The sequence below is a fragment of the Peromyscus eremicus genome, chromosome 12 (genome assembly GCF_949786415.1).
Source record: "Peromyscus eremicus chromosome 12, PerEre_H2_v1, whole genome shotgun sequence".
Classification (NCBI taxonomy): Eukaryota; Metazoa; Chordata; class Mammalia; order Rodentia; family Cricetidae; genus Peromyscus; species Peromyscus eremicus.
In genome coordinates this window covers 18,415,262-18,437,688 of record NC_081428.1, presented here as the reverse complement: position 1 = coordinate 18,437,688, position 22,427 = coordinate 18,415,262, and the positions used below count along the sequence as shown (strand labels likewise).

The 22,427-nt window shown below is 34.7% G+C and overlaps 1 protein-coding gene across 2 annotated transcripts in view; it reads right to left on the bottom strand.

The window, feature by feature from the left end:
• The window catches only part of Tmprss15 (transmembrane serine protease 15), a 112,520-nt gene that overhangs the window by 70,422 nt on the left and 19,671 nt on the right, over window positions 1-22,427 (bottom strand). Inside the window, exons 6-11 of one of the 2 annotated variants that reach the window (XM_059277574.1) lie at window positions 20,604-20,639; window positions 19,575-19,619; window positions 11,861-11,992; window positions 8,052-8,160; window positions 5,268-5,374; window positions 245-385 (exon numbers count right to left, since the gene is read on the bottom strand). In XM_059277574.1, the coding sequence (XP_059133557.1) occupies window positions 245-385; window positions 5,268-5,374; window positions 8,052-8,160; window positions 11,861-11,992; window positions 19,575-19,619; window positions 20,604-20,639 (570 nt within the window). The remainder of the gene's footprint in view (window positions 1-244; window positions 386-5,267; window positions 5,375-8,051; window positions 8,161-11,860; window positions 11,993-19,574; window positions 19,620-20,603; window positions 20,640-22,427) is intronic. The other variant, XM_059277575.1, reaches the window with a different exon arrangement.

The following is a 22,427-nucleotide window of genomic DNA, read 5'->3' as shown; positions in this document are numbered from 1 at the left end:
ACTGAATATAAAAAAAAATTAATTTAATTGTTAGATTGACTTGTGATTTACTGAAGCTGGTCATCTGATTCCTGTGAAGAATATAAACTACTTTTAATATATTATTTGTTTCTAACTATTATCTAAAGAGAGAATTAGTTAAGAGCTAGGAAAGAACTCACATATTCAAAAATTTAGGTCCTGCTGATGTTAAAAACACTAGAGCGTCTGGAGAGTCAAAGACTGACCAGTAGAAAGTACTTACTGCTAAGGTCATTGATGTTAAAGGTGTCGTAGGTGCCATTAAAGCCAACGTAATCAGTTTTATCAGATTTTATCAAAAAGGTGACAGTAACTAGGTTGGAGAAAATTCGAATTGTTCCAGGGTTAGTTTCCACAAAAGAGGCTGTGAAAGAAAATATTGACAAATGATTATAAGCATATTCTGTTTCTACCCACAAAGGAAAAAGATGAATTACTTTACCAAGTATGTTCCTCTAAAAGCCACAAGTTGAGAAGTTACAGGGCTAAAGGTAAACTTTGTGTCCCATACCACAGTAATGAGACCTAGCACAGGGACATCACATGGAAGTAAAAAGTGCATGGTTTTTGAAACTCAAAACAATAATAGACAATGTAAGAATTGCTTCTATGGAATTGATGTTGATTGTATTATTGTTCTGCCTTAACTTTGCCACCTATAGAGTATCTTTCCACTTTTGATTCTCAAGCATTGATATGCTTGTAGTATTAATTGAAATCATATAATTTATAAAATTATCATTACATGAAATGGTTTTGCAACAATGTATAGCTTACCATGTCCATCATCAAAGGTAGTAATATCACATTTAGGAGAATAAGAATTGGGTTTTGGGGAGGGGAAAGTCCACATGTTTAAATGTGTAATGTTCAGGTACACAAAAGCACATATTTTAGATGGGCAATCTGGAGTATGTATCAAATTCAGGCCTTTGAAAATTGTCAAACTTCAGATGGAGGACACATCATTGCTATTCATTTTCTTTTAAAGAGATACATCATGAAATATTGAAAAATATGTACTTCTGTACAAATTAGTAAAAGTTCATGTTATAATGGCAATTTCAACAAAACCCAGTGGAAATATCATACTCAAACACTGAGCCATGTATTAATGTTCCATCCATGATGTATCTTTCATTCAGCTTTTGCTCATGAAGACTTATGTTGGCTAGGTGACCTAGCAGTGTATGTAACTCATAACCAGCATTATTCTCATATTGAAAATCTCGGGCAATCACTTAAGAGATATGAATACTATAGAAGCTTTGCCTTAAGCTTATCTGCCTCATTCCTGCCACCATGTTCATTTCCTGTACATTAAAATTCTTATACACAGTGGCTTCTGGGGGGATCAAAAGAGGGTGGGCACATAACAGCATCCTTGACAGTGTGTTAGATCCTACATTTGCAAATGTTAAGGATTAGGTTTAGATAGTTCAAGACTTTAGTTCATGAAGCTCATTTATCTGCTTTGGGTATACAGACATCTCTGGAAAAAGTGTAGAGATTTCATGAAGCATTAATTATATTGAAAAACTCTTTTGACCCCAAATGGAATCAGAACCACTGTGCCAGATGGTACGCTATGCATCAAAGAGGGTACCAGAGGGCTAAATGGTTAAGATCTAGGCTCAGGAGACACTGTTGAATTTAGTCCCACTCCACGACTCACACTGTTTCTTTTTGTCCCCCTCTACTCTGATGTAGCACACCTGCTTTCTGTGCAAACTTCGTCTAAGGGATAAATATGTGATTTCCACATGGAACAGTGGTTAGCACCTAGCAAACGCTCCGTGGGTGATCTTGTTTCCTTACCTCAGCAATTAGAATTTTAAGTCCCCAAAAGCAAAGGTTATGATTTATTTTTCGTGTGCCTCTGTCACATGGACAGATCAGAAGCACATTATAGTTGATGACTGAGCACATGTATTAAAATATAAAATATAAATAAACAGAGTAGTTGAATATTCCTAAACTATACAAATATTTATGGAAAGAATTTACCTTATAATATTAAAAGCTGGGTTTTCTCTAATATTACATTACAACCAATAGTATAATATTCAGCAATATCTTTTTCTAAATTTACACTTGCATGGATTTTAATTTACATAAGATTGCATAACTATCATTGATCAAATAATCACTTGTTTTCTAACAGCAGTAACTGTGGTGGGTAATGTTAGGGAAAGAAGAGAGCCGAGAAACATGATAAAAATGCAAGGTGTTTAAAAAGAGTCCAAAGAGAGAAATAGCAGATATTCCATAGATTAGGTTTCAACAGATGTTGTAAAAAACATTTACTATCTTTTATTTAGAAAGAAAAATGCTGGCATTATTAGAGCATCAGCTTATGATGTAGAGGACTTCAACGATGCCCAACATGTAGCCTTGAGTGCCAACTGTGAATTCAGTATGGGGCCATGTGTTGATGACATGGAGAAGCAACTAGATGCCTCATTAGAAAAATCCAGACATTTTAGTTAATATAAGAAAATAACTGTGGAATTTATTTGCTATTGTAAAAATGCGATGGAAATAATCAAGAAAGCACTCTTAATTTTTCTAGGCAGTCTGATGAGGTGATTTTTGTCAGTTGTGGACTGAGACAATTCCTTAAATTAGCAACAAACTTTTTCATACAAATAATCATTTTCCAGAAAAATGAGTGAATGGGTACTTTTGAGTGTAGAAAAAGTATGTCAATGAAAGCATAAATCTTATCAAAGCTGCTTTATTTTGGATATATTTGCATGCATTTTATTTAATTTTGTATTTGCTAAGGCTATTGCTATCACGTGTTTTTAAGGAGACAAAACATTTCTGGCAAAGTCTGGTGAAACGGAACTATTGTCCCAGATACCCAGCTACTTGGGTGAGTAAGGCAGGAGGACTGTAAGTTGAAGGCATTCGGGTGACACAAGGTGAATAAAACCATCATAGGAAACTTTGTGAGACCATGTTCCAAAGCTAAAGACAACAAAACTAAGGATGTATTTCAAACATAGCCCTTTGCCCAGCAGGTACCAAAGCTCTAGACTCACCCTTGTACCTCAAAAATTACTGATTATTTTAGGTACTAGTGGAAAAGAGACCACTGCTCCCAGTCCATCCCTATAATTCTCAACATGGGTCTTTATTAAGACCACTGAATTAAGATCATGTCTTCATTACTAGAACCTAAAGAACAAGATTTTGACCTAACTGCTTAGCAATCTATTTAGAAGTATTATCTAAAAATTACTGACAAATACTTCTGGAATTTATCTATTTTGACTATCTTAATAAAGTATATAACAACTATTTCTGTGACACTGGGTAATTTTCTTCCCTTATAATTTCTTTAGATAATTTCCTCAGATTTAAATAAGAAATATATACATTTCCCAATATGATAAAATAAAAACTGTGTTGGTTCTTTATATTCTGAATTAGAATTCAGTGATGACTATCCAATAAACATCTCTCAAACAAAGAAATATATAAAAAGCAGTTTTGAAAACATGTGCTTGTAAATTAGTTATTAGCTGCCTTTCAATAAAAGTAAATATAAAGTTATTGTAAATTCTTCTGGCATCCATGAACATACAATATATTATCATAATGTAAGAATATAAACCTGTTAGTTTAAGTTTAAATAAAGAAATCCCATGTTTTTATAATTCAATCCACAGGGTAAATATTAGAGAAATCATTGTCATTATTTAAGGGTGAGTGTTTTGATTTTAAAAGACTTTTCTCATTTTTTTCTTGTTAAAATTGATATTTTATATTTTTAATTTGAAACATTTTGTGTAGAATCTTTAAGTGACTGTTATAATTTAAATGGACTTTCATAAACTCATTCTCTTTGTGAATATTAGCTTCATATAACATTATTGTGATAATTCCTTTTGTATTATGACATTCATATGCCTAATTATCTCAATGTTTGCTTAATGTTTAACTACAAAGCTAAATACACAAAAATACATTTTAAAGAACTAGGTATTTTAAGAGTAATGGAACATAAAACATTTACATCTATCTGTATGAAAGTTAGATTTTTATCATCCATATAATATATTTTATTATACTTTATATGAATTGGGGGGCATTTATTGAGATGACTGAAACTGATTTACACAATGTCGGAGATGATTCTAGCTAGCATCTACTTATGATGTATTAGATTTGGTGATATCCAGTTGGGCCATAGTATTTAACCATCTGAGTTATGCCAATATTTATTTTAGGGAACGGCAGTTTTAAGCTACAGAAACAGATTGTCAGTTGAATGTTCTATTTGTTTAAGTGAATGTGAACACATGATCTTATGTGTTGTAGGCATCCTCATTACAGTGTTTCTCTTGTACTGCTAGAACACAGTACATAACTCCCCTGTATTTAAAGGTAGAATGTTTTGGGTTGACTTCTGCCTCTAATATTCTCTCTCTGAACTTAACATGTTCCTCTTTATTTCACTTCACTCTTCTATAATATGTATGTTGCAATCATGTTCATATTAAATCAGAGAGTTTACACAGATTATCCAGTACAATATTAGGACAACAATATGCACTAAAGGTATGTATCTTTGGGATATGCTTAAATATTTATCATTAATAAATCAATCAAAACCTTTTAACTAGATTGGAATCATTTTCATCATTTATACAATTCAAAGATGAAATTACTAATTTTTAATATCAAGACTTACAACTGATCTTCCTGGACTATTTTGCCACAGTTATGAGGAAAGCTGATTATTCCGTGTTCTGTTTTCTATTTAAGTTCCTCTGGAATTTCTCCTCTAATTTCATTCTATGTGATAACCAGGCTGTGCACTTTAGGCCAATTGGAATGAAGTTCATGGGTTCGGTGTGGACCACCAATCTATTCCCTGCCTTTCCTCAGCTCCATCACTGTCTATGCACTAATGACGAACTGTTCTATGTAGTGTTATGAAAAAAGAGCGTGAAATCTTAAGGGCTATTTGGTTTTAATAAATGGGGTCAACAGTTAAACAATGAATGACACCTAATTTAAAAGAAATTTCACATGATTTTAAAAACATTAGTTTTACTGCAAAAAGTCACACACAGCACCCATTTCCTATTTTTGACAGTGACAACCATCTTTATTTTAGTGACTTAAATGTTGACTTAATATTCTAATCAAAATTCACATAGGAACGTTACCATTCTCAAGGCTTCACATTCATTTTCATTGTTATAACCAACTATATGTTTGTTTTAACTTACCTCTTAAAATTTTGCTGGGTCCTACGCCTTCATAAATGTTTAGCATATCTGTATAATGTGAAATGAAAGATCCAAAGCTGATTCTAATGGAAAGTCCTTGATGTACACTAAATTAAAAGGAAAAAAAAAGGTAAAAGTCTTTAAGCTGTGATAAATCTCAATGCATTCTACAATTTGATTGTATTTTTCCATTCTGTGACAAAGCATATGAGGTAATCCATTCTACAAATTTAACCACACAATACAATATAGTCCTGAAACTACTACCAGAACATACATATTTAAGACTTTCTCATCTAGCACAATTGACACTCTGTATTCTTAAAACAAAACCTTTCCAATGCTCTGTCCCTCTGGCCCCAGTAACAATATTTTACCTCCTTCTATGAATTTAGCAATTTTAAGTACTTCACTTAACCGAAAGTTATTATGAAAAAATTATGAGGTATTTATCTTGCATGGTTAGCTTATTTCATTTAATGATCATCAAGTTTCAATCATGAATAGGAATCTCTTCCTTTTGTATGGCTGAATGAAGATGTCCCACAATATATATATTCCACATTCCCCTTTCCATTTATCCACTTAACAATATTAGTGGAATGTTAGCCACATACTTGCTGTCTTGTTTACCAGAAAGTCTCTGACTCCAAGTCAGATTCGTTGACTCATCCTCACATTCTCTAATATTTGTATGCACTATACTATGATCATGAATTGAATGATGTCAGTGTAACTTATAGTGATAGTTTATAGCAAGAAAAAAGATGAGATCATTGCAAAGTTTCAGTGTGATGGAGTTATTACGTTGTGGCAATAAACTTATAAGTCTACGAGAGTAAGTTAAGTAGATATAGCAGAACATTTGTGCCCAGACTTGCTTTGTGTCCACAGGAGTACGACATAGGCAGATAGATCAAGTTGGAGAGGAGAAGCCCCGCCAGATCGAGAGGCGGAGAGCAAGGCCGATGGTGGTGGCTGCTTATTTAGCTTTTGATTCCTCTAGGGCAGTCAGAGAATTGTTGAGTTAACCTGCCCGTAAAACCACCAGGGAAGCTAGAGTCAATGCTCAAGAAGACAGAAAATGAAAAACTTATTTCTCATCTTTTAGTTGAAGTCCAGGTGTAGTCAAGAAAATAGTGACTTCTTTATCTGACATAGCTTTGAGACAATAATTCATATGAACATCAGAGAAGCATCCTTAGAGTCGTTTTGCTCATTGACCTCCTCTGCCTTTTTGAGGAAGAACTTAGGAAAGAGAGGAGAAGAACAATTTCATACGGTTCCCTGCTATCTTCTGGATCACAAAAGCCAATTCACATAATGTAAACAGGACAACAGAAACACCTGAGAGATGGAGAATTAGTCTCTCCCAGGTTTTAAGCCCCTTATTGGTTACTCAATGCAAAGTGGTCTGCCCTGAAATCATATACGCACAAACAATAAAAATGGGCTAAGCAAGTACATTTATGTATTTGTGAATCTCTCTACATATATATATGTATATATATTTGTGTGTGTATATATATATAACAATGATCTAAGGAAAAGTGGCATCAATTTGAGAGGTGATGAGTGGGGAGACATAGGAGGGGTAGAATGTGAAAAAGGAAGAGCAGAATGATCTAATTATATTTTAATTCAAATTATAATTACAAAAATACAGGAAATAATTTATAATATATTAATATCTATATTATATATGAATATGTATTGTGATCTTATATAAATAGAAGCACTTATGAAAATAAGACTAATAGGAGACTATAATCTTGTGTTGTTATAATATTAGGCATTTCTGTTTCCCTGGGATTTTTTTTAAAGAAAATAGATAATTTTTTAAATGTAATATTCACACCTTCATATTTGTATCTTAACTAACCTTGCTATAGGCCACTTGATATGTGCTAAACCTGTTTCATTCATTATTGTATTTTATAATGACTTTGATACTATAGCTATAGTTTCTGAACAATGTGGATGTGGAAATTTGGGGTGAAAGATACTTATTTATGTTTATGAATGCACACATCTTGAATCTGAAGAAGCTAGATGTGAAAATACAAGACCCATCTTTGTTATCCATGTTACAGGACACTGGTCAGCTGTTAAATGTAGTTATCAATGTAAGGGTAGGCAAACTCAGTGTCCCAAATATTTTACTGGCATATTAAGTGTTTTCCTCTCTAAACTTGTATAAAACTCATTGTGTTTATTTTGATCCTTGAGGGGGCGCAGATAGTAACTAGTTTTAAAAAGAGAAAAGCTAAATTATTTAATTGACTGATTAGATTAAGACTGATCATGATGTCTATAGTTTGTTTTGGGATGGTTGTTTAGATCCCAGTAAACTACTGCTCTTTCTCATACAAAGCTTTTCTTTTTTTTCTTCTTTTTTTATTTAATCTTTTTTTTCATTTTTCTTTATTAAGAAATTTTCTACTCACTCCACATACCACCCACAGATCCCACCTCCTTCCTCCTCCCTCTGAGCCCTCTCTCCCAAGCCACCCCATATCCCCCAAATCAAGGTCTCCCATGGGGAGTCAGCAGAGCCCGGCACACTGAGCCTAGGCAGGTCCAAGCCCCTTCTCACTGCACCAAGGAAAGCTTTTCATGGTACAGAGTAGTTTTTAATGTTAAGATAGAAAGAGGAACTTTGAGACAATCTACCAGTTGGTGGTTAGTGAAAACTATATTTATTTAAACATACTGTAGAAAGGGGAAATATTATGTTGGAGGTTTTTCAGACTGAAGATCAGGACATAGACAGTGGTCTCTTACCTGATGATCCAGCGGCAAACACCATCTGACCCGTCTGGCTTTGGGTAACGATCAGCTTGGAAAGGCCCAGAATTTCCCGTCAACAAAAACCTTCCATCACAAGCTGTGGCTGTGTGAATATGTCAGGTAATATTAGATATAAGATGTCATGGAATAGGAGGGATTAAGTCTCTTGGTTGTAAACAATATTCATAACACGCCCCTTTCTTTGGAGGCTTTGATCTGCAATTCCCATGACAGTGTACATTAAACAAGCAAAAGTGAATTAAAATTTCCATCTTTTGCAAGGTTCTTAAACACTAATACAGGCTATGTAAGCAGCATCATAAAAATTAGAAAGGAATGAAATAAAAAGAGGAGAAAGCAGAGCACTTTAAATAGTTGTAATGCTATGCTGGGGAATTTAGCTCTTCTCCAGACTTATTTCTGACTGTCTCAAGAGAAAGAGAGTCAACAGTGTTACGCTGTACAACCAGATTCGTAATTTTCCAAATGATTGAGATTATTCTGTGTTTGTTGGACTCAGTTGCAGTGCCCTCAGGAGCAGAAGACTTTTCTGTGCTTCCTCAGACTTGTATACTTGCAGAAGATGGAGTCATGTGACTGAGTTGCTTAATCAGTTATTTTGCAACTAAACTGTGTTTGTTTCCAAATGTCCCCTTGCCTGTGAACAGTTTATGAAAGAGCCAAGTAAGAGAGGATGACTGATAGGAAGCTGGCATCCTTGACACCTAGGCAAGTATCTGTGACTCCTTTCATAGGACCATCATCGTCTTAAGTGGCTAGGATTTTTGTATCACCATGTCTAGCCTGTCCCAAAGAATATGATCCATTTGTTTGTCTAGGTTTTTTTTTTTTTTTAAGCCATCAGACACCTTTCCTACATTCACAAAGCAGTCCTGATGGCATGCACTTGGGGCCCACCACGGGCTCCCTCTGCTGGCTCAATATTTACCAATTCGGTCTTTCTTCAGGCATTGACTTCTCCAGGACATAAGAATTAAACATGATCTATGCAGACAAACCAAAGGTATCACATGCAAACATACATTTGAGCGTGCAAACTACAAGAACACTTGCCAACTTTGGGACAGCCCTGCATCTTGGCCTAAGAGCCTAGTCAGCATCATTTGTCTACATAGGTCAGCTAAGAAGGAAACTTTCTTGCTGATTCAATTCTAATCAGAAGAGAAACACAACTTAAAGAAATCTTACTTTACCTGTAGTCAGCTATAAGTTGTGCAAACCTAAATAACCAAAGACTAAATGTAGAAACTTGGTACAGCAGCAGTCATTAATATGACTTTGTTAATAACACAAACTAGAATTAGATCTCACAGCTGGGGTAAAATCAATAAATAAGAGAGAGATCAAAGGTCAGTGTCTTACAGAGAAAATTCTTAAATTAGCTTATAATTTTTTTCTCTGAGTATGGATTGACGCATGAGGGCTTTGAGGTGGTGTCCTGCTGCTAAACATTGGAGTTGATTCTGAAGGGATAGCTAGGCCTCGGGAGTTCACTACCACCACTGATTAAAATGAATAGCATCACCTGTGCCCTGAAACACCTGCTGCCTGAAGATAGTTCGCTTGATTGATTTTTCTGCTACCTTGGCTAAACAATGACTTGAAACTATTTTTCAGAAATAAATACAACACTAACTTTATAATACATACAAAGGAATGGAGACAATAAGCACACAGAAACTTAAGAGTCCCATGAAAGCTGGATGACCTTAAGGTTTAATAAATATAAAGCCGCCATATACTAAAAAAATATCATGGAGATCATCATGCGTTTAAAGCAAAGATAGACATTTAATTTTAATGCTGAGGCTCATCTTGTGACTCAGAAAAAAGAATTTGTTACTTTAAAATTTATTTGGAAACAATTTATCATCATTATGTTAGTAATCTTATGATTAATTGTTGATATGAATTGTTATCAACTTATTTTGAAAATGAGGAACTCAATGAGGTTAAAGGCCAAACAATAAGTGAGACGTATTTTCAAATTATTTGATTTGTCTAATGTTGTTACATCATTTCCTATCTTTAAAGTTGTTAATCATCAGTACATAGGTTTAAAACTGTATGTCTAACTTTGATACAGATTATTGTTTTTGATGCACATTTGGATCATATTCTCTTGGAAAAGATTTTGTAAAATCCCAGAAAAACCAACAACAACAAAAACAAACCACAGTGCACAAGTCACCACCTTCCTTTTTGAGTAGCTTAGTCATATAAAATAGATCAAAAACATTCCACAGCCTGTACTTCCAATACATGCCAACTGCACTTAAAAGTTCAACTCTGCATGCTTGAAATTTATCCAAGAACACTTGAATTTGGATTTCTGAGTCGAAGAATCTCAGGTGCAGTTACTTTCAGCTAAGCTTCTGTGAAACAGACACAGTACCTGTCTTCTGAAGTATGGACCTAATGGATATGGAATTTTCTTTAGTGCCTTGTTCAAAACTTCATCTTGAATCAATGTCAAGGAATATGAGGACACAGTGGTAACAGATAAGGAACTAGTAGCCTTAAAACACCCTGCGAGCTATGTTCACCAACAACTTTACAAGCTCTATAAAGTTGACTCATACTACACACTTGAGCTGCAACCCTAGCACTCAGGAACCATAGACAGAAGCGTCATAATAGTGAGCTCAAGGTCAGAGACTCCTCTTCAAAAAAGCAGAAATAAATCAAAAGGTGATAATGGGTCACACCAAAAATAGGCTTAATTCAGCCTTCCCTTTAAGTTTTCAAAAATGAATTATAGGTTAGACTTAAGTTCATGGTACTTTTCATTGCTTACAATCTGAATTTACACTTACATGATGTTAGGCTGCAATGAAACTACATTATTTGATAAGATTCTTTCTGTAAGCTTTTCTAAGTGGAAGCAAACTGCAGTGAACTATAAATCAAAGAGAGATTCCATTTAGATTATCAGGATTACTGTTTGGTGTAGTGTGTGTGTTATTTAAGTGTTTATTAACAATGAAATTAAAATGAGAACCATCACAACAAATAACAAAATAGATTCATTAAACACCATTTTTACCCCCAGAAAACATTGTTGCTGAGTTGTTACCCGTAGCTGTTTGTCCTACCTGTAGAATGGCAAGGGGAAAGGAAAAGAAGGAGGAAAAGTGGATGGTGTTCACTGATTTGATACTATGAAGTAGGGACAAGAGGAGTGACATTTGATGGGGAAAATATCGGAAAAAGTATTATGTTATTACTTTGTATTCCTAAGAATCGTGGTAGCTTAAGACAAGGTGAGATGGAAAGACATGACCTCATCCCCTCCCTGAATCATGTGTGACTGGTCACAGTATTCTTTACAGAGTTCTCAAATGGGATTGTGTAAAATTAGTTACACCTAATATTATGCAATTAAGTTTAAAAATAATATCTTTATTAGATTTTGTGTTCAACTATGCATATGGATATTGTACTAAATCACTCTTCACTAGTTTCAGCTAAATGAGACTAAATGTGTATGTACAAGTCTGTGCATGTGTGTATGCATGCATATGTGTACACATAAGTGTATACATGCATACACATGTGTGTTGTGTGCATGTGTGTGCATACATGTGCTTGTTTGTATTGTGTGTGTGCATGTGTACGTGTACATGTATTTGTATGTAATGTGTGTGCATGCATGTGTATGTGTACGTGTGTGTGTGTGTGAGTGTATATGTGTGTGTGTGTGTGTGTGTGTGTGTGTGTGTGTGTGTCCAGTCATGGAGAAGAAAAGATGAAGACGAGTGAAGGAAGGTGGGTGGCCTTACCACACAGTTCTGTGTCTTCATCTGAACCGTCTGGACAATTCACTTCTCCATCACAAAATAAATCAGTTGCTATGCAATTCCCAGTGTTAGCACAAGGCCGTGAGTCAGGTTGGCACTCTATTGGAGCATTGCCTAAAAAATAATGATTCAGATTGTAAGCATCTTGAACAGTAAATTTCCAATTGGTTTGGTATAAACAATGGCTGAGTATTTCTTGTGTGTTTTCCATCACTTTAGCTTTATAGTGGATTGATGGAGTTCACTTTGTAAAAAGGAATATTTATTTCACTTGATGAATCATTTACAAAAAAATCAAGGCATTTTTGACAGAAAGAAATATTTCTTCACTGATGTTAAATGTGAATGTTGATGTCGTTCATTCTATTTTTGTAAACTTATAGTTTAGTCACTTAAATCCCTATGGTGGTTTGAGTGAGAATGGCTACCATAAGTTCATACGTTTGAATACTTGGTCTTCAGTGGGTGGAACTCCTTGGGAAGGATTAGGAGGTGTGGCCATGTTGGAGAGGATGTGTCCTAGAAGCTAGCTTTTCAAACATTTCAAAAGTCATTCCCAGTTAGTGTTCTCTGACTCTCTCTCTGCCCCATATTTAGGGATCAAGATGTAAGTTCTCAGTTACAACCTCAGTGTCATGCCTGCCTGCCTGCCATGGTCCCCACCATGATGATCACGGACTCCAACCCTCTGATACTAAAGCCCCATTGAATGCTTTCATTGTAAACTACCTTAGTCATGGTGTCTTAACACAGCAATGGAAAAGTACCTAAGTCCCAAATTTTATATCTTGAGCAAGGTTGTGTTAGATGGGACATTATGTTGTAGAGTTTATTATAGCATCTAGTTAATAATTCATTTACTCTTTATTATTTGAAAACACAATGGAGTTAATAAAGTCTATACAGTCTGCAAAGGAAAATGTCATCAACAAAATCACTTTGAGTTAAGATAAAATGTCTACTTGCGAGTGCACTACATAATGAAAGTGGAGATACCCATTGGCTATTTCTGTTCCATAATTCTTTGCATCTTGTCACAGCTATTCCTAGGGGTTTCAATGCAAACACATCTGTCTATAGTGCTAGATCATAGTCTGTCTGCCCAGGAGCTTTCATTTTGTAGCTCTCAGCCTGTTTATCCTTCGTCTTCCTTGCTTCCATGGATATGCTATAGAGAGACTGTCTTAGGTGGGGTTTCTATTGCTGTGAATAGACACCAAGACCAAGGCAACTGTTATAAAAGAAGATATTTAATTGAAGTGGCAGCTTACAGTTCATAGGTTCAGTCCATTATCATCATGGCCGGACATGGGGGCATGCAGGCAGATAAAGTGCTGGAGAGGTAGCTGCTACATGTTGATATGCAGGCAACAGGAAGTAGACTGAGACACTGGGCAGTATCTTGAGCATATAAGAAGCCTGCCTCCACAGTGACACACTTCCTCCAACAAGACTATGCCTACTCCATAGGTCACACCTCCTAATAGTGCTACTCCCTTTGGGGGTCATTTTCTTTCAAACCACCACAGAGACATACTAAGACACATATACTTCTGGAAATTAACTTTGAAATTCTAAGAATACAATATATTCTTATTTGTCTACAAGATAATATGTATCTTATTTTTCAGGGCAATGTGTACATTTGAATGTTTTTGTTTGTGATTAGAATATCAATGATGCTTTAAGGGTTTTTGAAAACTTAACTCCATAACATTTGTTTTGTTATTATTTCTAACTTTAAAAAACACTTTTACTTTTTATTTATTCTTTGAAAATATCATATATGTGTATAGTGTATTTTGATCATTTGTACCTCTAATTCCTCTCCAACTCATTCCAGACTCCTCCACCATGTTTCCTTCCCAACTTCACATCTTTTCCTTTCCTCCCACTGAGTTCTATTAGTGCTGCTCCTATTGAGTAGGGCTGTTCACTGGCGTTTTTAACATGAACGGAAACACTGTACTGCCATCTGCTGGGGCTTAAAACTATAACAAGCAAAATGAATTCAGAAATTTCATATGCTTTCTATAAGATCAATAGGGAAAATTAAATATTTGTATCATGTATCCACGAAGCTAAATCTTGTTTGAGGACATTTATAGTCAGGGTTGATGAACATATAAATAACTAAATTAGACTTTAAAAAAAACTGGTTCTGATTAAAATGAACATAAACCATTGGGAGACTAATGGAAAAGTTATATCTAAAAACAGCATAAAGATTGGAGTTATTTTAAAATGCTATAAAATGGCAGAAAATCTCATTTAATAAAATAAAAATAGAAATAAATATGTTTATTCAATACAAATGCACATTCTACTTAAAACATAAGAACTATTTATCTAGCAAGTCATTTAATTATTGTGTCCCAATTCACAAAAGTCACAATATTTGATAGCATGTCAGAAACTCTTGGTAAATAAATAGGTGGAAAAAAAAAGCATTTCCTTACATATCCATGTTTTTGTTTGTGATTAGAATATCAATGATGCTTTAAGCATTTCTGAAAATTTAACTCCATAACACTTGTTATTTTGCCAGAGGATCATAAGACTCTACATATTTAGTGTTTAGAAGACTAAATTTGGGGAAATAAGTAGCTTGGGCTGTCTTTGGATCTTTGCTTCCCGAAGCTCTACATACCTCTATTGTCTGCTAACTTTCAAGCCCACACTGGCAAGAGAGGGAAGAGAGGGTGCTTGGACCCTTTGAGTCCTGTGCTGAGCGGTTTTAGGTCAACTTCACTCAGTCTGGCGTCATTTGAAAACATAATATCCCAAGCAGATGGGCCTGTGAACAAGTCTGTGGTGCATTCTATTAATTAGTGGGCCCAACCCACTGTGGATGGTGGTCCTGGGTTATACAAAAGAGCAGATTGAGAAAGTCTCGGGGAGCAAGCCAATAAGCAACGCTTCTAATGGCTTCTGCATCAGCTCCTGACTCCAGGTTTCTGTTCTGTTTGAATTTGGGCCCTGACTTCCCTCAGTGATAGACTGATGTGGAGCTGTTAGCTGAAAAAAACCTTTTCCTTTCCAAGTTGCTTTTGGCGTCAGTGTTTTATCACAGCTCTAGGAACTCCTACTAAGACAACCCTTGTAGTGATCATTAATCCACCAGTTTTTATGGCTACTTGTGTCATGACAATCTACAGGGTGGAAGTAAAAGATAGAGGGAGAAAAAAAGGTTTATGGTACAGCATAGCCTCTGTTCTCACAGAGCTTGATGTAAGAAAATAGTTCATTAATCATTTTTGTATTTTTTTTTTTTTCAGAGGAGTGGTGGAGACAGGTTGGTCTGAGGCTGGTCTCAAACTCCCTATGTAGCTGAAGGTGACCGACTTTCTGAGCATCCTGCTTCCATTTTGAGAGTGTAGGGATTGTAGGTGTATACAGCCACACCCAGGTTATGATGCAGTGAAAAGTAACTCCCTAGGGTAAGCAGTAGGTAGGCACTCCACCTGCCAAGCTGCATGTTGATTAGTTTTTTTTTCTTATGTTGATTAGTTTTAATGAGGCACTAAGACCGCAATTGAAAGCACTGGGAAGTAGGCAGAGGTTGGAACCATCTTCACAAGCGAATTCATATTTAAATTAGACTCTGAAGAATTCCTGGTAGTAACTGAAATAGACAAGTATGGAATATATGTGCTGATATGACAGAAGGACCTGGAAATAACACACACAGAAAAGTCTAATTTATCTAGTTGTGATGATACTGGGGGCATGTCATAAAAGAGTGAAGAAGGCTTAGAAGTAGGAAAACAGTCTTTCCTTAAATGAAGACCACAATATACTTGTCAATGGATAAAATCTCTACATCCCTGACTTGAGCAGTTCAATCCAGGGCACAATTCTTCCTAGATGCTTTTGGCCCACCATCATATCCTTCACAAAAACTGATCATTACTTTTTTTCTCCTCTTCAATCCCAACTTCGACCACACAGTGGATTAGTGGCAAGATGTTGCATTTTGTGTGAAATAGAGAAAACCCACAGTATTGAAACTTTCATGTTTCTGAAATCATTGCCTGCTCCATCAGCAACAAAGGACTACTGTGTAGGAAGCCTTCAAGCACACGAGCAAGTACCTCCAAAGAGCCCCTCCAGGCATACCGCAGCGGCCAAGAAATCAATCTGTGTAATGTGGCCTCAGCTCCTGTCGCTCCCTTCTAGTGCTCCAAATTGGTTAGTAAAACTTTACAGTAATTGGCAACAAAGGCAGCTGAACAAAAGAACATAACCCACATGGACTTTTTACCTGTTATCGTATAAAAATTCTCTTTGGCAGAATTTATTATAGTACTAATGCCGAGTATATGATGCATGTGTTTGTTGATTTTTCTCAAACTCTGTCTTCAAGGCATATAAAAATGGGAATAAACTTAACATCCCTGAAAGACATATTCATAATAAATTACTGCTTGGAAACTGCAGTTTTCAAGTTTAATTGCCTTGTTCCTCCCTATAAATCTAGTGTCTTGCTCTATGAGAGGAATAAATGAGAGGTATGATTCAGGACTCATGTGCTACATGAACTTAATGCAAAAGAGAATACGATATTTTACTACCTAGTGTTCTTTCAATAATTCCTTATGGATTAATTAAAGCAATTCAGTGAAAGGAAATAGTCAAAAATAATATTTTGTTGTTGCACAAGTTACCAGATATAAATGAGCACCACCAATTTGAAATCATATTTGAAATCTAGTATTGGGAAAAAACTCTTTCTTTTATAATAATATGCAGCTGCTGCTATTATAATTGTTACTATTTTGATGTAAGTCATTAGGAATAGGGTGAAGTGACCTAATTGGTTCTGACCTCCTCTGTGTGAATTGCTGGGCTGTCCACCGTGAAATGGTATATGAATCTCTTCTCTTTTTATTTTTAGTCTACTTTGTCATTACAAGAAATATTCAGGAACAGTCTCAGGCATGTATTTGAATATTTATATTCTATGTATATTCTGTGTATGAAGTTCGAAGATACTATATAGCTTTGTAAGTACGTAAGGAGTAATTGGTAGAGTTAGTCAGTGAGGAAATTGGACCATGCATTACCAAGAATGAATACTCTTATACAACTTTTTTTATGTGATACAAGAATTATAAATTAGATCTTAGTGTATGCTTGGCAAGTTCAGTACAAGATACACCTCAACGTTTATAATACTTCTTCACCTTTATTTTGACTATCACTTGCTTATTTTTAATAAGAAAGATAAGCTCAAGTGTATGTTGACCATATTCTTGTAGCTCAAATGATGGGGTATTTGGATTAGTTTTCTTTACCTTCTTTTCCTTTGGACTGAAGGCACTGGGCATACGCTCAGCTGGTTTCACTATTGTTTGACTGTTTCCTTCAACACAGTTCAGGAGAAAACATTCATGGCTTCCTTTTTGTTGTGATATTTCTAGTGTTTATTGTCCACCCCCGAGTCATTCCATGGATTTCTCTTATAATATTTTATGCCTCTAAATGGACCTCAATAACTCAGTTAGATGAATCATGTAATGAGTCTGTAAACTGAGGAATGGGAAACAGGACACTAATTTACAGGCTTGTTGCTTATTTTAAGGTTTCTGGAGGAATGTCTTGAAACATTTTAGCTACCTTTTCAGCTTATTTTTTGATGAATGAAATTAAATTATCAACTGACTTTTTTCAAAGTAAATTATTATTATTAATGGAAGTTGAATGTGTAAAAATGTGGTTTTTGGAACTTTTAGTATTTCTTCATATTGCAAAAATGAATGTGGGCTACATGACCATTTTCCATATGCAGGGCTGCTCTGTGGCTGTGCCTAAACATAACTGTGGGTACGGCCACACTTATGAACTTTCCATGGGCTTTGGGGTTGTTATTATTGGCGGTGATAAATCACTTTAATTAATGAATCATGTTTTATTTTGCATTTCAAACATTGCACCAGTACACATTGTATAAGAATTATCAAATCTAACTAAGAGGGACTATTTATAGTTTCAGAAATATTGTTCCGGTATGTCTGTAATCTCAGATATAAAATTTAGTGACATAAAAGAATTAAGAAAGTTCTATAATAGTAGATTTCCATGTCCTTCATAACAGCATGATACAATCATTTGCCTTGCCACTCCATGTTACCTGGGACATGAGCTACCCTTTTCCAGTGCATCCATGCTATATACAGTACTCATCCATAAGTCACTAAAAAGTTGTCATTACACATGGTTTTTGAGTCACACAGCTTACTTATTAGTGACTAATATTTAATAACTGACCCAAAACATAAGAAATCACAACACTTAAACTTTGGATAGGTCATTTGAACATCACAAGGTGTTTTCTAAAATGCAAAGGTAAAAGTTCATCAGAATAACATATGCATAAGAGAAGACATAACACATATGGATGCTTTTCCATGTACAGTAGTTTTACCCCTTGATTAAGACAATCATTATTAGAAATGTAATATAAAAACTGCATTTAATACAGCCAACGTACTAACATCCCACCTTGGCTTAGCTGACTTCAAATATGCTCAAAGAACTTTTATTAAGTTATAACTGGGTAAAATCATGCAAGAGAAATCTTACTTTGTATTAAAGCATTGTGTATTTTATATATTTACTAAATATTAAAATTACAAATTAGAATGCAACACAAACATTTTATACCCTAAAAGTGGCTAAATTCTTAATTTGAACCTCTGTTAAGTCTGTGACCGTCTGCATAGTAGTTTAATTTTACCTGCTGTTTTGGGCATCTATTGGGGGTCTGAGAATTTTTAGACAATGGGGAGAGAACAATTGGAGATTGTGATTTTGACATTCCTGAGTTTACTTAAATGTTAGGACTCACTTACACCATTTATCAAGAAGATTAGGTAAAGCCCAGAGAAAACAAGTCTCACTGTCATGACAGTGACTACCTGAACCAGGATGACATCAATGAGCATGCCAAACTGGACAAGGAAAACCCCATGAGGCCTCAACCCTACACAAAGAACTGTGGGAAAAAGCTGGAAGTGGAAAAGGTGGTCCTCCCCAGGGACTAGCACACCATTTGTCATTGAATGCCAAATGGTCAGTCCTGAAATGAAAACACACATACAGTGACATTATATGTACTTAATAGGCTATATTTTGGAAAACACTTCAGTTCTAGTGGTTACATCCCTGGCAAGTGGCAATAACCATAGTTTTAAAAATCAGAATGCAAGAGTAAAGTCAGACAACCAAGGTTATTAGCCTCCAATATTCAACCATGTTTGTGAAATTTTATGCTTCAACTGCAAATTATTAAGTCCAGTTTTTCTTCTTTAGAGAGTATTATTAAACTGCTGAAGCATCAGATAATTTCCAAGTATTGGTGAAAATGCAAATGTAAAAATAATACTATTAAGACTCACTTGAAGTCACCCTAGAAATCCTGACTATTAGTTTATCTGCAAAAATAGGTAAAATTAAAATAATTTATATATTTTAAATGGATATTAGCTATTCATTATTTATTTCCACTGCACAATATTTTACCTTGACACTTTTAGCTTATTATAAATTATTAGCACATGCTAATTTATTATATATAATTTTATGCAAATATAGAGATTTAAATTTATGTTTTATTTTAATTTTTACAGCTATTATCAATTGACAAATAATTGTGCATATGGGTGGCAATCAATATGACACTCTAAGTACAAACCTGATGTTGCTGCAGCGGTCACTGTTGAGAAGTTTCCTGAAGATGCTAGTAGGAAGCAAAGTTGATTTTATAATGATATCACATATTTTAATAAAATGTTGTGCGTATACTGTTTAATGTTTCATCAAATGGGGCTGGAGAGATGACTGAGCAGTTAAGACGACTGGTTATCATTGCAGAAAACCTAGGTTCCCTTCTCATCATCCATACAGTGGTTCACATCCATCTATGACTCCAGTTCCCAGGGATATAGTACCCTCTTCTGAGCTCCATGGGTACTAGGCATGCACTTAGCATGCATACAGATAAGCAGACAAAACATTCATTCATAGAATATAATAAAAATGCATCTAAAATATAATATTTCATATTATTTTAGCTTATTGTGAATTATTAGTGTATATTAACTCAAATATGACCTTTGTATCTAGATCTAAAGATAATTATTTTATGATTCTTAAAATTTGTCTTACAGCTATTAAATAGTTGATGAATAATTGTACACATTTATAGGGTACAATGTGATGTGACCTTCATTGTGCTGTTAAGGACTGAGCCCACCTCAAGTCAATGCAGGAATTGTTGCTGTAAGAACCCAGGATGCTTAAAGAATGTAAAACTGACTTGACAATTGATTTTAGCACAGTGGTGGCACATGCCTAAAGCACTCAGGAGGCATGGGAACCTGGATCACTGTGAGTTTAAAGCCAGCCTGGTCTACAAAGAGTTCCAGAACAGCCAGGGCTACAAGGAGAAACCCTTCTTGAAAAGTCAAAATAATAGTAATAATAATAATAATAATGCAAAAGATAATAATTATTTCTCCTTTTGATATTTTTCGTTTGTTCATTTTGCTCTTCAGTTTTTACCATGTTTGTTTCTAGACTTCTAGAAGTGCACCATAACATGTGCACACATACACATACACACATGCACACACATGTGAACATAAACATGTACACACACATGCACACACATTCCCACAATCAAATCATAAATGAAATAAATAATAATATTATTAAAGCTGACCTGAAGTTGTCATAGAACTGCTGGTTGTCAGCTTATCTGCAAAGATAAGTGAGATTAAAATGATTATTATGTATTTTAGATTGGTTATACACAGGCTTTCTCATAAATAAATAATTTATTTTTATATTTCATCTAAGAAAGTTTCAGCTTATTAGGATTTAATACTTATTTATGTATCTGAATCTAAGGATAAGCCTTTTATGCTTTATTTTAATGTTTTACAATTATTTTAGTTTAAGATAATTTTGCATATTTATGGGATTCAATGTGATGTTTTTGATACGTATCTACAGAGTGAGATGATTAAACTAGATTAATGAACTAATGGGACAAATTTATCACTTCATGTACTTACTTTTTGTTTATTTTCACAATATTAAAATGTAGTTTTAGACTTTTACCTACTCTTTTTTTTTAAATAGAGGATGCTATTAATGGCCATTAAGTAAACACCAGGATTCACTAATTTGTATACCTATGAGCTAAAAGGTTCTATGTTTGATACAAGTGGGGGTGTGCTTAAACCAGAAGATGAGAAATCAAGAGAGAACTTTTTGTTTTCCGAGACTGACACAACCTTTGTGACCTTGGGCGTGTTATTTGTTCTTTATTAAAAAGAAAAAAGATGTACTTGTTTTTATTTTATGTGTGTAGGTATCTCGCCTACATGTATATTTGTGCACCCTGTGTGTGTGTGTGTGTGTGTGTGTGTGTGTCTGTGTGTCTGTCTGTCTGTCTGTCTGTCTGTGTCTGTGTGTGAACAGTGCCCAGGGAAGCCAGAAGGCATTGGAGTCCCTTGATGTGCAGTTACGGATAGTTGTTAACTAAAATATTTATGCTGGAACCCAACTCCAGTCTTCTGCCAGAGCAGTAGGCACTTTTAACCACCTAGCTATCTTTCTGTTTTCCTATTTATTCTTTTATATCTTTTTCAGTGTGAAAAATATTACTTCCATAATGGGTGTTCCAGAAAATTAAATGATGTAATTATTGGTTCAAGTATGTACTGTATAATACTTGTCTCAAATATTGTGGAAATGTCATGATTATGGATAACACTAAAAGTGTTATCATTATGAGCTTATGACAATTGTCATTTCTTAATGATATGTAGATAAAATTGACATTTAGGATAACTTTTGCAATATTCAGGGGAAGACTAATAATCATATAATTTTCAGAATGCTGATTTCAAAGAATTTATAAAACGAAGTGATTGTTAGGTTTGGTCATTAGTAGAACCACAATGAATTTTCAGATTTTCTGGTTGCTTTTTTTAATACTTTTCTCATTAGAGATTACATTTACATTTTAAGATAACTAGTGTTCTTTGTAAAAAGAGTTTGATAATTTTTCAAAAAGAATTCTTCTAATAGTGATGTTACATCGATTAGACATGAAGAAGTTCTAAATATTATGAGCAGGGATTGAAATCTAAATAAAAGAGACAGTGACAGATGCCGAAGAGAATCAGTTAGCCCTACAGTTGGTTTTCTTTTTCCAAAAAGAGTGGACTATATCTTTTTATTGTTTTAATGGTTTTATCTCCAGGGCCTCATGACATAGGTCAGCTGTGGAATCATACACACATCATATAAAGTTTAAAATAAAACAGGAGTATTGAAATCGAAATATCTGTACTTGGCATAAGTAAGTTGATATTAATATTCTCAGCTATATTACTCTTAACTCAAATATAACTTTCATAGTTTAAAATGTAGACTAAAGATCATACCAAGGTGCAGACATAAAATGTATTCTTTTCTAATGTCATGAAGGGTTGAAGAGCAGTACTGAGTCATGGGCAGGCAAAATGGCTTTGTC